The sequence below is a fragment of the Mus musculus genome, chromosome 6 (assembly GCF_000001635.26).
Source record: "Mus musculus strain C57BL/6J chromosome 6, GRCm38.p6 C57BL/6J".
Lineage (NCBI taxonomy): Eukaryota > Metazoa > Chordata > Mammalia > Rodentia > Muridae > Mus > Mus musculus.
This window is the reverse complement of record NC_000072.6, coordinates 40,004,264-40,022,902: the sequence shown is the minus strand read 5'-3', so window position 1 is coordinate 40,022,902 and position 18,639 is coordinate 40,004,264. Positions and strand designations below refer to the sequence as shown.

Genomic DNA, 18,639 nt, shown 5'->3' with positions numbered 1-18,639 from the left:
GCAGATCACAAATCTGGAATTTTCACAAGTCTCCTGTGGCTACTGTATGCCTGATACAAGACATTGGGTTTGAAGGTTGCATAAGACATGCCCCTTTCTTAAGGTAGAAAAGCAAAGCCAAAGATAACCATGATGTAAACAGAAAGTATGCTTATAGCATATACACAAGTGGTCCCCTTAGCTCACCGAGAGAAAGAATGATGGGAGACTGGGATCTCATCTCAAATGGATAGACTCCTCCAGGATCACATCTGAATCAATATGTTCTCCTTCCATCATCTGCTCCAATTACAGAAGAATTTTCCAACTCAAGGAACAGACATCATCTGGAGCCCTCTGGCTGTTATGGAGAGCAGCTCTTAATGGCACCCAGTCAGTGACCTCAGACCTCCCCTGCTGAGCTATGATGCTTTCATTACTAGTCCTATGCTTAGGGTTGGTGGGCCCCAACAGGCCTCGTAGCAGGGAGACAGACTCCTAATGAGTCATGAGCCTGCCTGCTGCTGCAGGCAGGGGTCTCCATAGCTGGAGACCCATGAACACCACACAGCAAGAGAAGAAAGAAAGAAAGAAAGAAAGAAAGAAAGAAAGAAAGAAAGAAAGAAAGAAAGAAAGAAAGAAAGAAAGAGAGAGAAAGAAAAAGAAAGAGAGAAAGAGAGAAAGAGAGAAAGAGAGAAAGAAAGAAAGAAAGAAAGAAAGAAAGAAAGAAAGAAAGAGAGAGAGAGAGAGAGAGAGAGAGAAAGAAAGAAAGAGAGAGAAAGAAAGAGAGAGAGGAGGAGGAGGAGGAAGGAGGAGAAAGGAGGAGGAGGAGGAGGAGGAGGAGGAGAAAGGAGGAGGAGGAGGAGGAGGAGAAAGGAGGAGGAGGAGGAGGAGGAGGAGGAGGGAGAAAGAAAAACTTAACCTAGAGAAAGAAGCAAGGAAGCTTGTGCCAATCAGTGCTTAATTTACACCAACACTGCTATTTTATCTTTTTGTTCCTCTTCTGTGTATACAATGTGTGTAAATGAAGGTGTGTGTGTGTGATGCAACACATGTGTAGAGGAAAGAAGGCAACCTTGGATGTTGATCCTCAGGGCATGCACACACACGTGAACACTGAGGGGGCGGGGCACATACTCACACACAAAGAGTTAAGGTGTATGGATGAAGCACCTGCTAGCCAGCCACAAAAGAATTGTCTGGAATTAGAGCCATGACTCTCTGCAAGTCCCACCAGGTATCAGTGGCTCTCCACCATGCAAGGAAGTATTTTAAAGAGACCTTTCACCATCTTAGGGTCAGATCTTGCTTCCATCCCTAAATAAGAATGTTACAGAGGAGATACCATGTCAAATATTTAACAAATTATATACAGAAATGGCTGGCACTGAGTGTGGAATTATTTTACTAAGCAAGTGTTTATTTTTATGAGGCATCTGCAATTTTTCTTAAGGTTACATTCTAAATAACTCCAATCATTGATTACATTAATGGATTACCTCTGGAGAATGAATCTAATTACATTTTTTGCACGAATTGCAAAATGTAGATTAATTTCAAAGTTCCTTCGTGGTCCTGTTGTTCCTTCCATGGGCTCAGTAATGGGGCCCCAGGTAAGCAGATCTAAATGATAACAAAGCAGCTTAAAATACTTAACTGTGAGTGACTTACTCAGAGACGCTGACAAGAAACGCAAATGTAATGTCTCGAAGTCAACTCTTGTCATAAGCATAAGAATGAAACTTTCAAAACTGAGTAACTGCTTCATCAATTGAAAAAGCATTGATCTAGAGGTGGAAAGGGGATTTACAGATAAACCAGGTAAGATTACAAATTGACTCAACCTCTCTAAAAAGCAGTTTGGCATTATCTATGAAGAATCAAAAAATTGGGGCTGGAGGGATGTCTTGGTGGTTAAGAGCACTTGTAACTCTTGCAGAAGACCCAGGTTTCATTCCCAGAAACCACATGGTGGCTGTCTGCCATCTATAACTCTAGTTCCAGGGCATCCATCATGCCCTTTTCTGACCTCTGTAGACATAGAGCATACACATGGTGCACATATACATACAGGAAAAACTCTCATGTGCATAAAATAAATCTAAAAAAATTTTAATGAACCTAACGTGAGTTTCTGTATTTTGACCCAACTGTACTTGTTCTCAGCATTTATTCTAAACAAATTATCAGAAACATAACCATTTATTCATGAAAATTATCACTATAACATTATAGTTATGCAGAAGTTTATAGGAAACTATAAACTTTATAAGTTACATTTAACTTTATAGGAAAGGCTAAATAAGTTATGTGTATCCATATGGTAGAATATTGTGAAGCCATTAAAATTATGTTTATGAAAAGCCTTAATAACAAGGGGATATTTATCAATCAGATAATTTTTCTTATAATTATAAATAATATATGGGATATAAAATCATATATGAAATGTTTGTGCTACAGGAAGAAATGCAAAGAATCTACTTCATAGCAGTTATTTATTTATTGATAGTGACAAGTTGGGTGACTCTTTTTCCTCTTTTATATTTTTCCATCAATTTTTTCATAATAATCATGTCTTAATTGGTAATTGTGATAAGCGAGATGATGAAGGAAGAAAGTGATAATATAAGAGATGCAGAGATGTGATGATAATAAGGAGGATGGAGAGGCTCTTCCCCCTACTCAGTGGACCTGTGGCTGGGTTACGTCTGTAGGGACGGACTGGACAGAGAAATGCAGAAGATTCAGATGATGGTTAAATGCTTGCAGTCCAGAGTGGCATTTAAAGATGACATCTGTCTCAAATGTCCTCCTTCTTTCCAAAATTAACTGGATTTACTATTACATTTCAAGCTCCTTGACAGCTCTTCAATTAACTCAGCCTTAGTCTATAGGATTTCAAGTCTTATTCACTTTACACACACACACACACACACACACACATTATTGGACCCCCAATTTAAATCCTAGCCAGAAACTATATGTACTTTATATACTGACCCATAAGGGGGAAATGTTTCAAAAGAACTATAGCATCTTTCAAATTGCATTCACAAGTCCTTAAAGTGCAATCAAGTGTTCTCCTCCCCCCAACAAACAAACAATACCAATCGTAATCAATTAACTCATGCTTGGAGATTCTTTCTCAGGAGACTCCATCCCAGGGAAAGAGATGAATTAGATAGTCTTGGGAGGCTTCTGAAAAGGGTGCCCCATCTGTCCAACAGTTGCTTTTCACTCAGCAACCCATAAATATTTAATGATGAGGCCAACAATGACGACCAAGCTGATCAGTAATGAGTGTGGAAACAGTGCTCCATCCATGCACTTCCTGAAGGATGCCCAGGGTAGTGAGGGAAACCACACGTCCAGAGGGGACCTGGCTGCACCTCCCCCGCTTTCATCACAGCTGAAGGAGACTCATATTCCCAGAAGCCTGTGCAGGATATTAAGAAACAACTCTGGAGGTTCCCCTCAGCTGATATGGAAGATACCAGCCACTCCTTCGCCAGTCCTTTGCCATGCAATTTTTATAAGGCTTAACCTCAAGAAAGAAAAGGGGAGCCAGGACCATGTTTAATTATTCAGGGATCCAACCCAGGAAGAGAGCAGACAGCAGAACCCTCCCTCCTTCGGAGAGTAAGTGATCAGCACTCATTGACTTTCCCTCTCCTGACTCCTGGATAAGAATCACACTTTAAAAACAGAAGAGGGGCTCCTTGAATCTGAGTTCATAAACAACTAGTTTAAATGAAAAAATTTCACAAATAATCCTAATATTTTTCAGTTGACTAGAAAAGAAAAAAATAACAAGGGTTGGTCTTGGTGTATCTAATTTATATAAATAAAATATACATGGAAACTAATTTTTTGAGCTAATGGCTATGATAAGTGTGGATCTGCTTAACAACAGGATTTTTTTTAAAGGTCAGCCTTAAGATTTATAGACCAAAAATTACATGCTTCATACATTTCTTAGAAACGTGGGTTAGTCCATTTTCTGTAGCTATAATAGACTTCCTGATACTGAGTAATTTGTAAAGAAAAATGATTTACTTATCCTATGATTCTAGTCCAAGATCACAGTGCCAGTGAGGGTCTCATGCTACTTCAATTCATAGTCAAAGTGGTTGTGCAAAGGAGGCAAGAATCAAGGGTCATCCTTACTTTGGGACAACCCACATTTTTTTATTTGGGGGGTGGGGGTGGGGGGTGGAGATGGTGAGGTAGGATTTCACTATGTAGCCCAAGCTGACCTGGACCTTATGGTCCTCCTTCCTCAGCCTCCTAAGTCCGGGCATTACAAGTGTGAACCACCATACAAGCTAACAATTCACCCATGTGACAACTAATCTAGTCCCATAGGAAAAGCAAAGCCCTTCATTGTATCATAATCTGATCTCTCTCAACAGCCCCATCCTTCCAACATTAGCTGAATGTCAATCAAATATCAAAATATCAACCCGAGTTTTGGAAGGAACAATCCCTACCAAATGCCTGTTCAGTTTGAATGTAAGATTATTTCCCGATATGAAAAAGGAAGTATCAGCTCAACAAAAATATCTAATTAGTTCCTGTACTTCAAGAACAACTTGTGTTCTAGAAGTTTCTAGTATTCCTTGCCTATAGGCATTACTGATACATACGACTCTCAGACATAAGAATCAGGAGCTGCACATCTACAGGGAAGTTACAAAACAGGCACAGGAGCTTGTGTGCACCTTGCCCATGAGTCTCAGAACCTCAGTTCTCCCCACATTACTTATATGTACATTAGTACACCCATTTCTTTAGCAGGAGGCCTTGCCCCCTTATAAAATGAGTCTCACATATCACTGCTATGTGGAAACATTATCTGAGACTTAGGATACCACTGATGGCTTCTCACAGAGTCTAGGTTCTGCCTCCTCCATCCACATTCATACTCCTCAATGAGTTCTTTAATCTCAAGTGCCAAACAGATAGAGCAGGTGCCTCATGGTAGTTGGTATTTCTATGACACAGTGCAAACGAAAGACTTAACAGAGTCCCTGGAACATCTGTACTAAGCGATCATTATTACCACACAAGACAGAAAGCTCCGTACATGCAGCTGTTGTGGTTTCTTCCATCCAAAGTCTACAAGAGTTGTTGGTGAATGGTAGAGACACAGTACATCCTACTTGAATAAGTGACTGGTGTATATGGGTGAAGCCGAAACTTCTAGTTCTTTGGAAAGTTGGTTGTGTCAAATAATGTTTTGCTGGGGCACACAGGTGAAGGGATGTCTTGCTAAAGCAAACACGTGAAAGAATGTTTTCCTGAAGCAGACACAGGTGAAAGGATATTTAGATATAGCAAACATGTTAAAGGAAGCTTGATGAAAGAGTATAAATATGACCCCACAGAGAGTGGGAGATGGGATCTGAGCCTTGGTTTCACTTGTTGCACCTCACTACTCTTTGCTAATGATACGCATATATTAGCTCAACTTACATAGTGTTGTTGAGCTCAACTTGCAATAACACTACCATTGAGAGAAACTCGCCCAAGAACTGCTTGTGAGGTTCCTGCCGTAGCCTGCTGCTTCTGTAGCCTCCATCCAGGCCAGTAGGCAAGCTTGGCGGTTTCTTTAGGATTGAACTACAGCTGCCTGGTGTCTGCTTGCTGAAAGGACGGGACTGTAACTGCTGGTTTGTGCCTTCTGCCTGCCTGCCTAGAGGACCGATCTGCAGCTGCTAAGAGTCATATTTGGTGTTTGCTATGGGACTGAACTGCTGACAAAGAACATTGAGCTTGCCTCAAAGAACTATTGCTGAACAGGTCCACTTCCCCCATATCCTAATAACTTTTCTCTTCCACTACCTCTTCTGGGTGGTGGGCTAGAGGAGAGGTTGAACCCTTATTAAAAGTGGGTTGCAAAAAATTTACGCCTACACTTGGGTCCATTTTAAATGTCACTGTTATGACTGGTTATTGTGTCTCCTCTAGATACAGTGATGGCATTTTGTCATCCTCTGGCACTGGCCTTCACCATCTTCACCCCATGTCCCTGTTCTTTCACCCTCTCAGAGATTCTAGGCTCACTGGCCACTCCCACTCCTACCTCTAATACTGCAGACACCGCACAACCTCAGTCATCACCAGCAAAGAAGGCTAGATCCATGCAGTCATTCCAAGAACCACCAAAGGTAGCTCCTTGGTACAAAGCTCTGACTGGGACTTGTAAACACTCAGGACCCCAAGTCCTTTAGCTCCATTTCACGAGGGAACAGAGTGGGTTTAGTGGTTTTCATTAAATCATACTGCCTTGGCTATGCTAAACAAGGAGCCAGATTTCAACACTTACCCATAAGTCAGACATCCCTACTCTGTCCAATGAGGAATTATTTCAACTTCCTAGAAAGGAAAAGCTTTCCTTTAGTTTCTAAGGGTAGGAACTAGGTTACCACTGGCTAGGAGGATAATAGTTGTCATGTGACTCTGACCAGGCTATGCTGGTGGGTGGGCTGGACGGTCCTACACTGACAGGGTGAGGGAGCAGCTGGCATGGAATTTGCCACTGGTATTACACTACTTCCACACTCATGGACAACTGGCTATAGGGACCTTTTCCTTCCCCTCTACCCATTCTTCTGAGAGGATGTGCCCCTGAGCTTGGAGGAGGCGGCATAACTTGTGTACAATTGCACTTCCTTGTTTCCATGGTAACCAGGCAGGCTCTGAAGTTCTGGGAGTGAAGCAGTGTGATGGGAGATGGATGGAATAGAGATGTTGATGTCAGTCAACTGTGTCACCTCCACACCCATGTTTAGCAGCCTCTCTCTCGGCTTCAGGAGTTTACACACACATCTCACACTGCTCATTTCTAATTTGGTGCCAGGTGCCCAAGTAGAGAGCCTCAGGGAAATGTATATTAATTAGTTTCATTTCACCAATGTGAAGTGACACAGGAGGCGGGGACTGAAAAATCCCTACCGCTGAGGACACTTGATGTCCCTGGGTTGGGATTCTGGATTTCATTCATATGCCTACAAAGAGCACCCCAAGGGACATTCATTAGTTTTGTATCAGCAGCTACTTGTGGGCTGAGAACGCGGAGTGGGGAGTCAGCTTTCACAGAGGGGGCTGGGAGTGTCAAGTCTGGGGGGAGATGGGTCTTCCCTAACAAAGGCAGGAGTGGGCAGAATGGAGATGGCTAGTTCATTCAGAGGCAAAACTGCCTAGAAAGAAAGATGCAAAGACTCCAGCTTTCTATTCTAGAAACCTCATTTGTGAGTCACTTAGAATTCAGAACCCATTTCCAAAGAAGTCCTGTCTATTATAAATGATTATTGGGTTTTTAGGGTAGCCCACAAAAAAAAAATCTTTAGCTCAGAATGTAGATGAAATACTATACATTTGCAATGAAAGGCAATAGAAAACAATCCTGTCGTAATACCAGTAATTAAATGAAGAAGAAAAACAGAGAAGTGGAAAATAAATAGCTTCCTTTCATTTCTTTTGCATGTTCCAGCTCTTAGATGGAGGGTGTGCGGCCTGCTTGCTCATTGCCTCATTTACATTAGGCAGCGGCTTGGAGGAGCAGGCAGAGTGGAGGAAGGGTGAAGGTGGAGGGGAGTGATCCACTGGGAGAACAGAAGGGCAATGGGTGACAATGTGGGTGGCTCCTGCGGGAGGATGGGCATAAGAGCATAGGCTCTGCACTCCCAGCATCCTACACTCAGTGTCCAAGGGCATCTCTCCCTAATGCTATGGGGAACTTCCTACCTCTTCCGTCTCAGTTACCTTCCTAGAAAACTCAGATGTCTTCAGAGGATGCTTACACAGTAAATACTGGGATGGGATACTGAGCAGGCCCACTTCACCACAGGACCACCCAGGTCCTGGGAGACTCATCTCAGCCTCCAGTACTGGGCTCTCTAGGGAATACAGACAAACACATGCTTCAGACCATCCCACTTCAAAAGCCCATATTTAACAAGTGACCAAAGTGGGAGGATCAAGGCCCAGTCCTTTCAACCTGAATCAAGATACTGTGTGCAGGGCCACTCCTAGGCTAGTGCTCTCCAAGGGATGCCATGACACAGGCATCCCAGCCTAGATTCTTCCTCTTGCATAATGCCCCTTCCTTCTATGGCTACTTCCCAGAGACCCTTCTTGTGACAGGCAGATAGTGAGACCTTCCTTTCTTATCCTTCTCTCTGCCTTCATGGAGCCAAGATCAGCAGAAAAGACCAAAATATGCCTCGGATAGTTCTGGAATTGTGAGTACTGGAAGCCCAAGGGTAGACCATAACCCCAGGATCTGATGGATACAAAGAAATATCCACTCTTCTCCCTCATGCAAGGGGCCAGGATATCTAAGTAACCTACAAGAGTGTGCTTTTAATACGTACATGGTCAAGTTAAAACTTTGAAGCAGCATCCATATAAGAAATATAAGGGTTGCTCATTTGGAATGGCTGTGTTTAATACAATAGCCACTGGCCATCTGTGACTATTTAAATTTAAACTAACTCAGATCAAATACAATTTAAAACTCAGTTTCTTGGTTAAAGTAGTCATATCTCTTTTCTTTTTTAAGTCTTTGACAATTGTATACAAGCATACAATAAACCTTGGTTATTTTCACAGGCACACCAACACCCACTACGCTCTCATGCCCCTGCCTCGTCCCATTCTTCCCAATGAATCTCCATTCTACTTTTGTGTCTTTTTTTGTGTGTGTGTGAAGGAGTCACATTTCAAGAACTCACTGACCAAATGTGTTTATGCCTACCATGTAGGGCAGAACAGGCACTTACCACAACAGGAAGTTCCTGTAGATGGTGCTAATTGGAACAATGAATTTTAAGGGGTCTAAGAATGTCACGTCGTATTCTATACTAACTTCTCATGGAGTATAACCTGAGACATCTGCAAGGAGAGGAAAGTAAGCCAGATAAGATCAACTCCCCCTCTCAAGACCTCTAGGCCATTGTTCCATGATCAACTCCTTTAGGAAGCCACAATGACCTGGAACTGTGTAGGCCTCCTAACTTGCTATGAACCTCCAAGTTCAAACTAAAATCAAATGCCAGGGAGAAAAGAGGGAGAAAAAAAAAACAGAGGCAGGAGGGGGCCAGCTCCCCAGTCATCACTACCTCAGAGGCAATCTACAAGGCTAGCCATCAATCACTCTGAAGTTTTGGTCCTTTTTACTAAGCAATACCAATGTGCAGAAACCACGCCAATAGCCAAGACTAGCTCTATGGGAGAGGCTGTAAATAAAGCAGCCACTTTCCCCACGGCTGCCCTACCTACCCACCAGCATACTTCCTGCAAGACTCCCCCCACCCCCCTCCACCTCTCAGGTTCCTCCTCTGCAACAAGGTTTCCCTTTTTCATAGAACTTACAAGAGGCTGCATCCTCCTGGAAGGCGGGGCTGTGTTACCTCCTGGAAGGCGGGGCTGTGTTACAGCCGGAAAAAGCAAGCTTTCTGAAGAGCCTGGGCAATTTCCCTGCAAATGCACTCATGTGGTGTTTGCCTTCAGAACACAGAAATGTTGCTTTTTAGACACCAAGTACATAAATCTCTCAGAAGCATGTTGTTGTCTAAACAGCATTCTTATTGGATACAACTGATAAATTAAGGGCTGCTACTGTCCCACTGAGGATCTCAAACACTCAGGATTTTCTGCTTCTGAAACTCATCTCACAATATACCGCTGTCACAAAATAACACTCTCAGCCGCCACACACGCTTCCCACTCCCACGCCACACACACTTGCTGTAAGGTCCCAATGCACACACCTTTGTAGACAGCAAACCCACAACAGACAACTTACACAGCTTCGTGCAAGCAAAGCCCACTAACAGGCTGACTTGAGTAGAACAGAAGTCTTCAATCAGAGAAACGTCACTGCAGAGGCATCTCCCCTGGGTCTCATGGGGACCTCAGCACCTAGGATATCTTCTTGGTTCCAGCATTAAAGCCTCTAATGTTGGTTGGCATCAGACTTTGTGCGGTTACCAAGAGATCTTTCATGAATCATTTTATTTCATTTAAACCTTATAATGAGTCTCCAGACTGAAACCACTACCTCGGTTTTGCAGATGGCATATACTGGGTTCAAAACACTTAAAAAAACTGTTTGCCTGGGGTCAAGTATCTAAAGAGGCAGCAGAGCCCAAACTCAACCCAGTCTCCCACAGTGAAGTCCGCCTCTGAGTAATTTAGTACTTTGTAGATCCAAGACAGAGATTTGAGGCCAGGTATTTAAACACATAACGCAGAAAAGGAAAATCACTTTACCTCACCCATGCTGTTTCATTCAGAGTACAACATGGATGGATGGGAACTAAGCCTCCAAAACTGTACACCCACATCAAGACAGCCCCTGTCAGAGGATACACTAAAGCAGACTCCATCTCCTAACCCTCACATAGTACCCATGTTCCTCCATCCTGACCATAGCTACCCACAGTATGCCCTTCAGTTCAAAAGTTCTCCAACTGGAATGTGTTACAAGATCACACAGGATTCTAGGCCCATCCCTTGAGCATCCAATCCAGTGTCTGGTCTGGGACCTAGAAATGTTCATTTCTCTGTCCAGATACTGACAGCTGGGTCATAGACTCAGTACTAATGGTAAGGCTGACTCCACAGTTAGAACACTGTTACCCTTTATGCCTTAGCACCTCCCAGACACCTCTCTGCAGCCCCACCCACATTCAGAACCTCTCTCCTTAATCCCATAGCCAAGCCTAGTGCTTGCTGGCACTGTGGCTCTTACTGAAATGGTCTTACATCTCACTATGTGCATTTTGCCTTATGTATTCCAGTTTTCTCTTAGCTACTATTCTCTCTTGCATATTTTCCCCTCTCTTACTCGAGGTTTCTTGGAAAACTAGGACTCTATTCCCATTGGGTAGGCCTCCTTCCTAGAAAAGGAATCACAGTATTCTGAATCCCAGAGTCACATGCACATCGTCTCCTCCCTGGCCTTGATGGCAGAAGTCTGTGTGCTTACACATGGGTGCCTTGATTCAGCATTCCATTCCTGGGCTGTTCTTGGTGTTGGCACACTCAGCCAGCGCCAAGGACTACCTCATTACTGTATCAACCAATGCTGGATGCTGCGCTCTGATTGGGTAGACTCACCTACAATACTCCCTTGTCAGCACCCAGAGCTTGGACAGCTCCCACGAGTGAGCCAAGACAGGCAGATCACACACAGTCCCCATGTTTTCATGTTCTAAATACTACACCATGCCTCTGTGATCGGACATGTCTTGTGTTAAAACTTGCTTTTATTTTCCCCACAATGAATCCTTGGTTTAAGTATGGAAGTTGGAACCCGTGATATATATAAATTGGCAACATTGTCCTTTGCACTCTTTGTAGTCAATAAACACCAAACGACCAGCAGGTTGGTTCCTTGCCTGGCCAGCACCTAGAAATACATCATCCACGTTGGGAAGCTAATGTCCCCGCCAGCACCAAACATAGGGGTTCTCAGAGCGAAAGCACTCCATGGATATTGAATGAGTAAATGAACAAATAGATGAAGGAGGCCAGTGGGCTGTGCCCAGATCCCCCTGGTGGCATCAAGAGCGGTCTACTCAGCCATCAGAAAACAACTTCCAATCTGCAGAAGCTACGAGAATGCCTCTAGGCCAGACTAATTCCCTGCACATTCAGATGAATTGTGGCTTGAAGGCCACAGCTATGCCAAGACAACGGGTTTCAGATCTCTTTCAATACATGGAGGTCTCTAACACAGAAGTCTGTACCATAACTCCTCTACTCCTACTCCAGACCTCTGTCTTTCTCCACCCCACAAAAAACAACCCTCCCTCTTGCTAACCCACTGTCAGCATTGACTTTTACCACTCCAACTCGCTAAGCAGGTGAACTGGCATTTACATGTGTGTTAATGAATTCAATATACCACCATACTACTGTAGTCCACTCCCTCTCATTTCTTTGGGTTGTGTCCAGAAAAAGTCAATGCTATCCAGGGAAGGTCAAATGGTTCATCAAATTAGGGGATGTACTTTATGGGAAAATCCTGAGAGAGAGTAGAATAAAGTACAGAGAAGTGCTACATCTGGGCAGGCAGGAGTGTTGTGAGGGAAGAAATGTCCCTGTCTGGGTTTCTGCAGAAAGGAGGGTTCTAAGTGCAATGTCCAATTAAGAGTTTGGTCTCTCTACCTGGCTTGCTGAAGTAATACCACAAGAGTGTTGGGAGAACAGGCTCAGGGCAGCCTCTGGGCTGCAAGCTGTTTGGATGTCCCAGAAGGCTTACAATGTTCCCTGCAGGAGCCAGGGCAGAGAGACATGCAATGGTTTGCAAAAAGCAAGGACTTTTCGTTACCAAGCAACATATAGAAAGGCTCCATTGGTTGGGTTTTTGTGCTCCCAAGCTTTCCCAATTCTAAGGATGCTTTCTTGCTCCTAAAGACCCCTCTGGATGCTGCTCTTGCAAGCAGGAGACAGCTCGCAACAGATTGTACACAGTGAGAGCCTAACACTGGCTGGGCACAGAAGCAGAAGGAGAAGAAGGGAAATGGCTGGCACTGCAGGGGACATAAGATGCTAATGTCTGGGATGTTTACCTCATTAGGCTGTTTTACATAACATAAGCCAAAAACAGAAATGGAAAAAAAAATGCTACAGGGCCAAAGTTCAGGCCAAGACTCTGAGTCTTTCCTCTGAGGCTCCTTTGAGGCTGAGACGCATCTCCAGGTAGCTCCTTGCTCCCTGACCTAGTTTCTTTATCTGCCAAGGAGCCACAGCAACAGACTGGATTCCTCCAAGGAAACAGCAGAACACCACAGCTCATGTGAACAAAGGAGTGGTTAGTGAATCGTGACTATTGATGGTTCCATCCCAAGCCCCTTGGTCCACATCTGAAGAATGGATTAGGAATCCAGCCTGCTCTGAGATGTGTTAGCCTGAAGTCCAATTAGGAAGACGTTATAGAGAACAGCTGTATTCCCATGAACAGACTGATGTGAGCTATCAAGTCCAATGGCAAAGTCAGATGCCACTGGGCAAAGAACCAAGCCTGAGGTCATAAGGCCAGTGCCCCAGAGAGGAACAGCAAACTGCCTGTAGTGTAAGACTGAGGGCAAGTGGAAGGAGACACAAAACAGGTTGTCTGAGTCTAGAAAGAGCAGATAGTGAGGCTGAGAGTAGAGAGGACAGGTGAGGCAGATCAGGTACGGCCTACACAGAAAGGGCAGTGCTTCATGGCATTTTCCCATGTATGAACATGGGCAGAGCTGGTCCCCCAAGACCAAGCTGACCTAGAAGAACTTGAGGAAGTAAGCAGATGTTTGGTGTCTGCTGTGAACAGGACAGCTCTGAGCTGTGATTGTTTGCCCCCCTTAGCAGCGGGCCCATGCTGCCTTGCTGTTTGGAGGGGCAGGAGGGGAGTGGACAAACATCCATTCACCCCCATAGGATTCTAGCAAGAAAGCAAAAAAAAAAAAAAACAAAAAACAAAAAACAGCTCCACCCATCCATCTTAGTGTACCAATGAGATTACCTGTGGTGCTACTTATAGCAGCATAGACAAAGAGGTACTTAGTGGAGCATAGGTAACTGGGAGATGGCTGCATCACTGAAAAGTCCACCCCAGCATAGGTGACAACTCACAAAACCACATTGCTGGAGTTCCCTCCCTACGTAGCTTGCCGTTGTGATGATGAGAGCGACTCCTTTCTGACAGAACTGGTACTGCTTTCGTAAACCTGGTAAATCTGTACCATCCTGTGCTCCCTGTGCCTGAACTTCTCTGCTCCCTCCAGGATGGATGTCTCAATTCCCAGGAATGAGCTACGCAACAGTTGATTACAATGCCTTGTCTCCTGTGCACAGTCTATGTTTCCATCTCTGTCTCTCTCTCTTTCTCTTCCCTCCTTCTTCTCCTCTCTCTTCTCCCTCTCTGAGACAGGCTGGACTTTCTCTGCATTCCCTATACCTAGCCACAACATAGATTACTATGTAGCACAAATGTTCCCTGTCACACTGATAAAATGGCTGCAACACAGGATGAGGGTACAGGACTCCCATACTAGAGGTGAAGACAGCTTGTCTGGGTCTTGTCATGTTCTATATGCCTGAGGCATTGCCTCAAGGCCAGTGTGTGTGTGTGTGTGTGTGTGTGTGTGTGTGTGTGTGTGTGTGTGTGTATGTGTGTGTGAATGTTGGGCATGGTTGTGGCCTGAGGCCAGGATGACAAGAAAGAGATGTCTTCCCTCCCCTTCCCCCCTTCCTCCTCACTTCCCTCCCTCTACCCTCCCCTTCCTCTTAGTTCCCTCCCAGCCAGCTGAAAATGTGCAATGTGGCCATCCAATCTAATTAGTCAAACCCTCAGTTCTGACAGGCGGAGGCTTTAGGAAAAAAAAAAAAACTACTTTCCTTCACTCTCAGCCTCTCAAAAGATAATGAAAAAGCTCTGATTTCAGGAGTAGAGTCCCAGCTCCTTGATCTTCACTGCCAGGGGCAACCAACTGTGAATTGAGACCTCTATCTTAGATGCCCGCCCAAGCTCAATGACAGAATTGTGAGCTCACAGACACACTGACTGAATCTTGGGGCTCTCGATGGGGACCTCAGGCACAGCTGCCACTGAGTCCCTGCCAGGTAGATCAAGAAGTCAGGGCCAGGAGAGCCAAACTTCTCACATCTTCTGAAAAGTGGCTACCTAGCAGCTTCAGACACCTTCAGTCACAGTGACTCTGCCAGCCAACCCCAACTGATGGGTCCCTGTTTCAGGCCTCTCATACACACACAGGCGTGTGCATGTGCATGTGTACACACACACACACACACACACACACTGCCCTTGCTATCTATCCCCTGAGCGAGTGCAGAAGATACTGACTGTGCAGACAGGACAGGTCAAAGGATACAGTAACAGGCAGGACAAAGGTAGAGCCATTTGGGATCGTCTCCAGGGTTTTGGTCAGGGGTGCATGAGAACACAAAATTCACTAAACAAGTGCCGCCTCCTCAGTCTGAATTTTGGGTTGTGAAAACCACACAGGGTGTATTCTAGTGAGAGGAGGGAGAGCCATTGAAATGCCACAGCAGTGCCCGCCAGCTTCCCCTGGCCACCGGTAATCAGATTCTGTCATGCGTAGAGCATTAAACCATGCAACTGATCCAAACAGTGGCATTTACTAAGTTCATTTTCTGAGGCCACTGTCCACTCCTTGATGGCCAGCCAGTGTGACACTGTCCTATCCTGCTCCAGTCCCAGAAATGGCAGGCGATCTAAGTGAGGAGGACAGAACACCTACAGTCCCAAGAGGCCACTGGCTCATCTCTGCCACGCACCTGGGCTGGGATGAGGGAGAGTCAGCACCACTGAAGGGCACCCCGGCTTGGGTGGACCAGGAACACAGGTTTCAGGTCTGGAAGGAGTTCTGCCATCCCTTGTGGTAAGGAGGGAAAAAAAAAGACACCCACCAGACCTCACTAACCCTTGCCATCCAAGCCAGAGTTAGGCCTCTGTCATAGTGGTAGGCTGTGAAGACAGCTCCTCTGCTCCCCTCACTTGTGCACATGTAAACATGCACAAACACCCCCGCATCCTTTAACCATGGGGTAAGCATGTTACATACTAGGATCTGGAAGCACAGCACCTTATAGGTCCTTTTATCCCTTCACCTGCTGTGTATACTACCATGAGACAGAAGAGCCTAGAGCCCCACAGTTAAGCTTCCTGTTGGTCAGGTTAACTTCTCAAAACATATAAGGTAACTTTAAGTCAAGTTGTGCCTTTTCCTATTTGGAAGCTTTCTCTCCCCTGTAGCAGGGGTCAGTGATCAGGACAAATGCAAATTCCCAGTGGAAAGTGTATGGCCCAAACAGAACAGAAGCTCAAATATTTGATGAATTATATCATAAACAAGTTACCAACCACCCCGCCCCAAAAATCCTCTAAGAAAAAAAATTATCTGAGAAAAATTATAAAACATAAGATATTAGGGTTAAATCATAAAATGATAACCAGGTAAACTTTTGTCCCCTTTTAGATTACTAAAGCACACAATGTTATTAAAGAATTGATGAGGGTTTTATTTTTCCAGTTAGAGGGATAATAAATACAAGGGCTTGCATATATTAATTAGGTAAGTGCTCTATCACAGAGCTACATCCCCAGCCCAAGAGATCAGGTTGGGGGTGGGGTGTCCCCACATTTTTCAAAGCTGATCCCATGAGTATCCTAATGTTTAATTTCTTCTACTCTTTATTTCAAAAAGAGGTTTTTGTGCCTCTTTCCTACCTCATGTCATCAAAATCTGACCTCTGAAAATTAGCAAGAGCACAGACCATGACCCCCCACCATCCGGCATTGCCAGTTGTGCTTAGGACCAACTTCAATTGTGACAGATGCTCCCTCGCCCTCTGGCTTAAAATAGCTGTCATAGATGTCAGACCCAGCAAATGCTCTCTGCCAGCTTAATAGCCCATTAGGCGACTTCATGAAAGAGGCAAATGAATCCATCACCAAAGGGGAGCGTCAACTTCACCCACCACCATGGGCTAGAGACCTTACATGTATCAATCGTCAAAATGGCTTTGATCTGTTAAAAATAGAAGCTGGCACGCCACTTGGCTACAGAAGCTACGTGCTAGATTTTTCAAAACCCAACAGCACTCCAGTTGGAGAGTGAGCACCCAGGAGACACACAGGGCTCAAAGAGAACCCCCACAAAGCTCTCCATCTTGGCTGCTGCCATGCGGCACACTTCCAAGGATGGCGTGATGGCAATTCTCTTGCGACTCTAGACATCTACCATGGCCACAGCCAATGGGGTTCACCAGGCTCTTAAAGTGGCTGCGGTTTACACTGAAATCATTCTCCTTCTGGCTGGGAAAAAAAATACCCACAAACTATTTTAATTGCTTGAAGCAATTCTCCTACACAGCAATTATCACATTGTCTTGCAATTATTGCATCGTCTTGCTTTGTGAATGTCTCTCTCCAAACCCCATCTTTCTCTACCCCTAGACTCCAGCTCCTTAAACGAGCCATGACCTTGATATCCAGTAGATGCCTGGTATATAGGGAACCCCAGCAACTTCAGTCAGATTGAGTTCATTTGAATTGGAAATGTCAGTAACTTTTTCCCTCTTAGATTCTGAATCTTATTATGAATCCAGAATCTATTAGACTTGTGTGGTTAATCAACAAGACTTATGCACCTTGAAGATCCCTTTAAGTGACAATACTAGACTGGTGGAATGTGAGAAATCAGAAATTATCACCATATATTTCTATATTTGGAGTCTTCCATGCCTACCATCCAAAAGAAATTAATAACCCTGATTACTAGAGTCTCTAAGGCTAATCCCACATTAAAATTAAATGTATGTGATATCCTTAGCTTGATGGCTAGCACATGGGAACACTCTTTGAACATAGGCTCTCTGTCCTCACATGCTACTTAGTGCCTCTAAAGTAGCAACAGTATGGTTTTCAGGGCCACCCTCTGGCCCCTGCTCTGCCATCACAAACCAGAAGCAATGAGAGGCCATCATCTGGATACGCATTTTTTGTGTGGTTTTTCTCCTGAAACCAGAGAACATTCTATCTTAATTTTGCTTCCTCTGCTTCACATCACCATTCCCCACCCCATAGCTGTTCCTACTTAAAGTTAAGCCAAAGAGTGGGCTACAGCTGGTGGGTTCCACACATGCAATGACAAACCAGGCAAGAAGATAATGATGAAGACAAGAAGAATGCTCTAGCCTAAAGAAGTACCTTCTTCAGAATTCAGCTCTTAAGGAGCCTGACTATCAGGGTGTAGTTTTTAAAAAGCTCATGTTTATGGAATTATAATCTGATCTAATCATTTATATGTTGGGTGAAAAAAAATGATGTAGGAAGAATGTCTGACAAGCCCAATAGAAGCCATGCTTTCTCACAGGGTGGACAGGCCAACATGAAGGATGGGACCAGCCGTGAGTGAGAGCTCTCTTGACACAGACCGGCAGTGGATTCCCTTGGAGAAGAAGTAAAAATAACTAACCAACTCTGTTTGCTCATTAAGTAACTCTCTCATCATAATGTAAGTCTCTAAGGATTCCTAGACTAGAAATTCCCAAACCAATGGGCATAGATATTCTGCTCTTTGTTGTACCCAGCTGCTATCATCTGAAGGCACACAGAAGCTTGTATGCAGAGCCAGACCCTCCTGCTTAATGACTTCCACCTAGGTGCAAATCCCCTAGATAGAGCCTGAACCCACGAGCATCACTCACCCTTTACAAACAACAGCACAAGGGACTGCCGGTTGCCACAATAGGATTCCAAGCAACTTGGAGATGTGCTAGAGTCAAGTCCCAAGAGCATATCCCATCAGATAGGTGAAATTTCAGATGCCTACCAGGAAAATGAATTAAGATCACTAACTATAGTGGTTTGAGTTTTGGTTGGTTGGTTTGGTCTTTTAAAAGTCTAAAACAAACTCTACAAATCTACAATGCAGATGCACTCAGAACCAACTCAGGCAATGCTGACCCATCGATGTGGGTTCTCATAGATATCAGATCATGCCAGTGTTCTGAGACCATCCACAGATCTCAGAAGGTATGTGCAACAACACACCCACCCCCCAAGCCCTCCAAATGGCATCGCAGCACAGTCACAGCCACAGAGGCACAGCTGCA

At 44.5% G+C, this 18,639-nt stretch overlaps 1 protein-coding gene across 2 annotated transcripts in view; it reads right to left on the bottom strand.

Annotated features, from left to right (window-relative positions):
- Tmem178b (transmembrane protein 178B) overlaps positions 1-18,639 on the bottom strand; it is a 383,921-nt gene that overhangs the window by 232,248 nt on the left and 133,034 nt on the right. Inside the window, exon 3 of one of the 2 annotated variants that reach the window (XM_006506361.4) lies at positions 13,879-18,352. The exons of the other annotated variant lie outside the window; for it this stretch is intronic. Coding sequence (XP_006506424.1) covers positions 18,345-18,352 — 8 coding nt within the window. The 3' untranslated portion in view covers positions 13,879-18,344. Of the gene's footprint in view, positions 1-13,878; positions 18,353-18,639 lie in introns of those variants that run through there. 2 annotated transcript variants of the gene reach the window in all.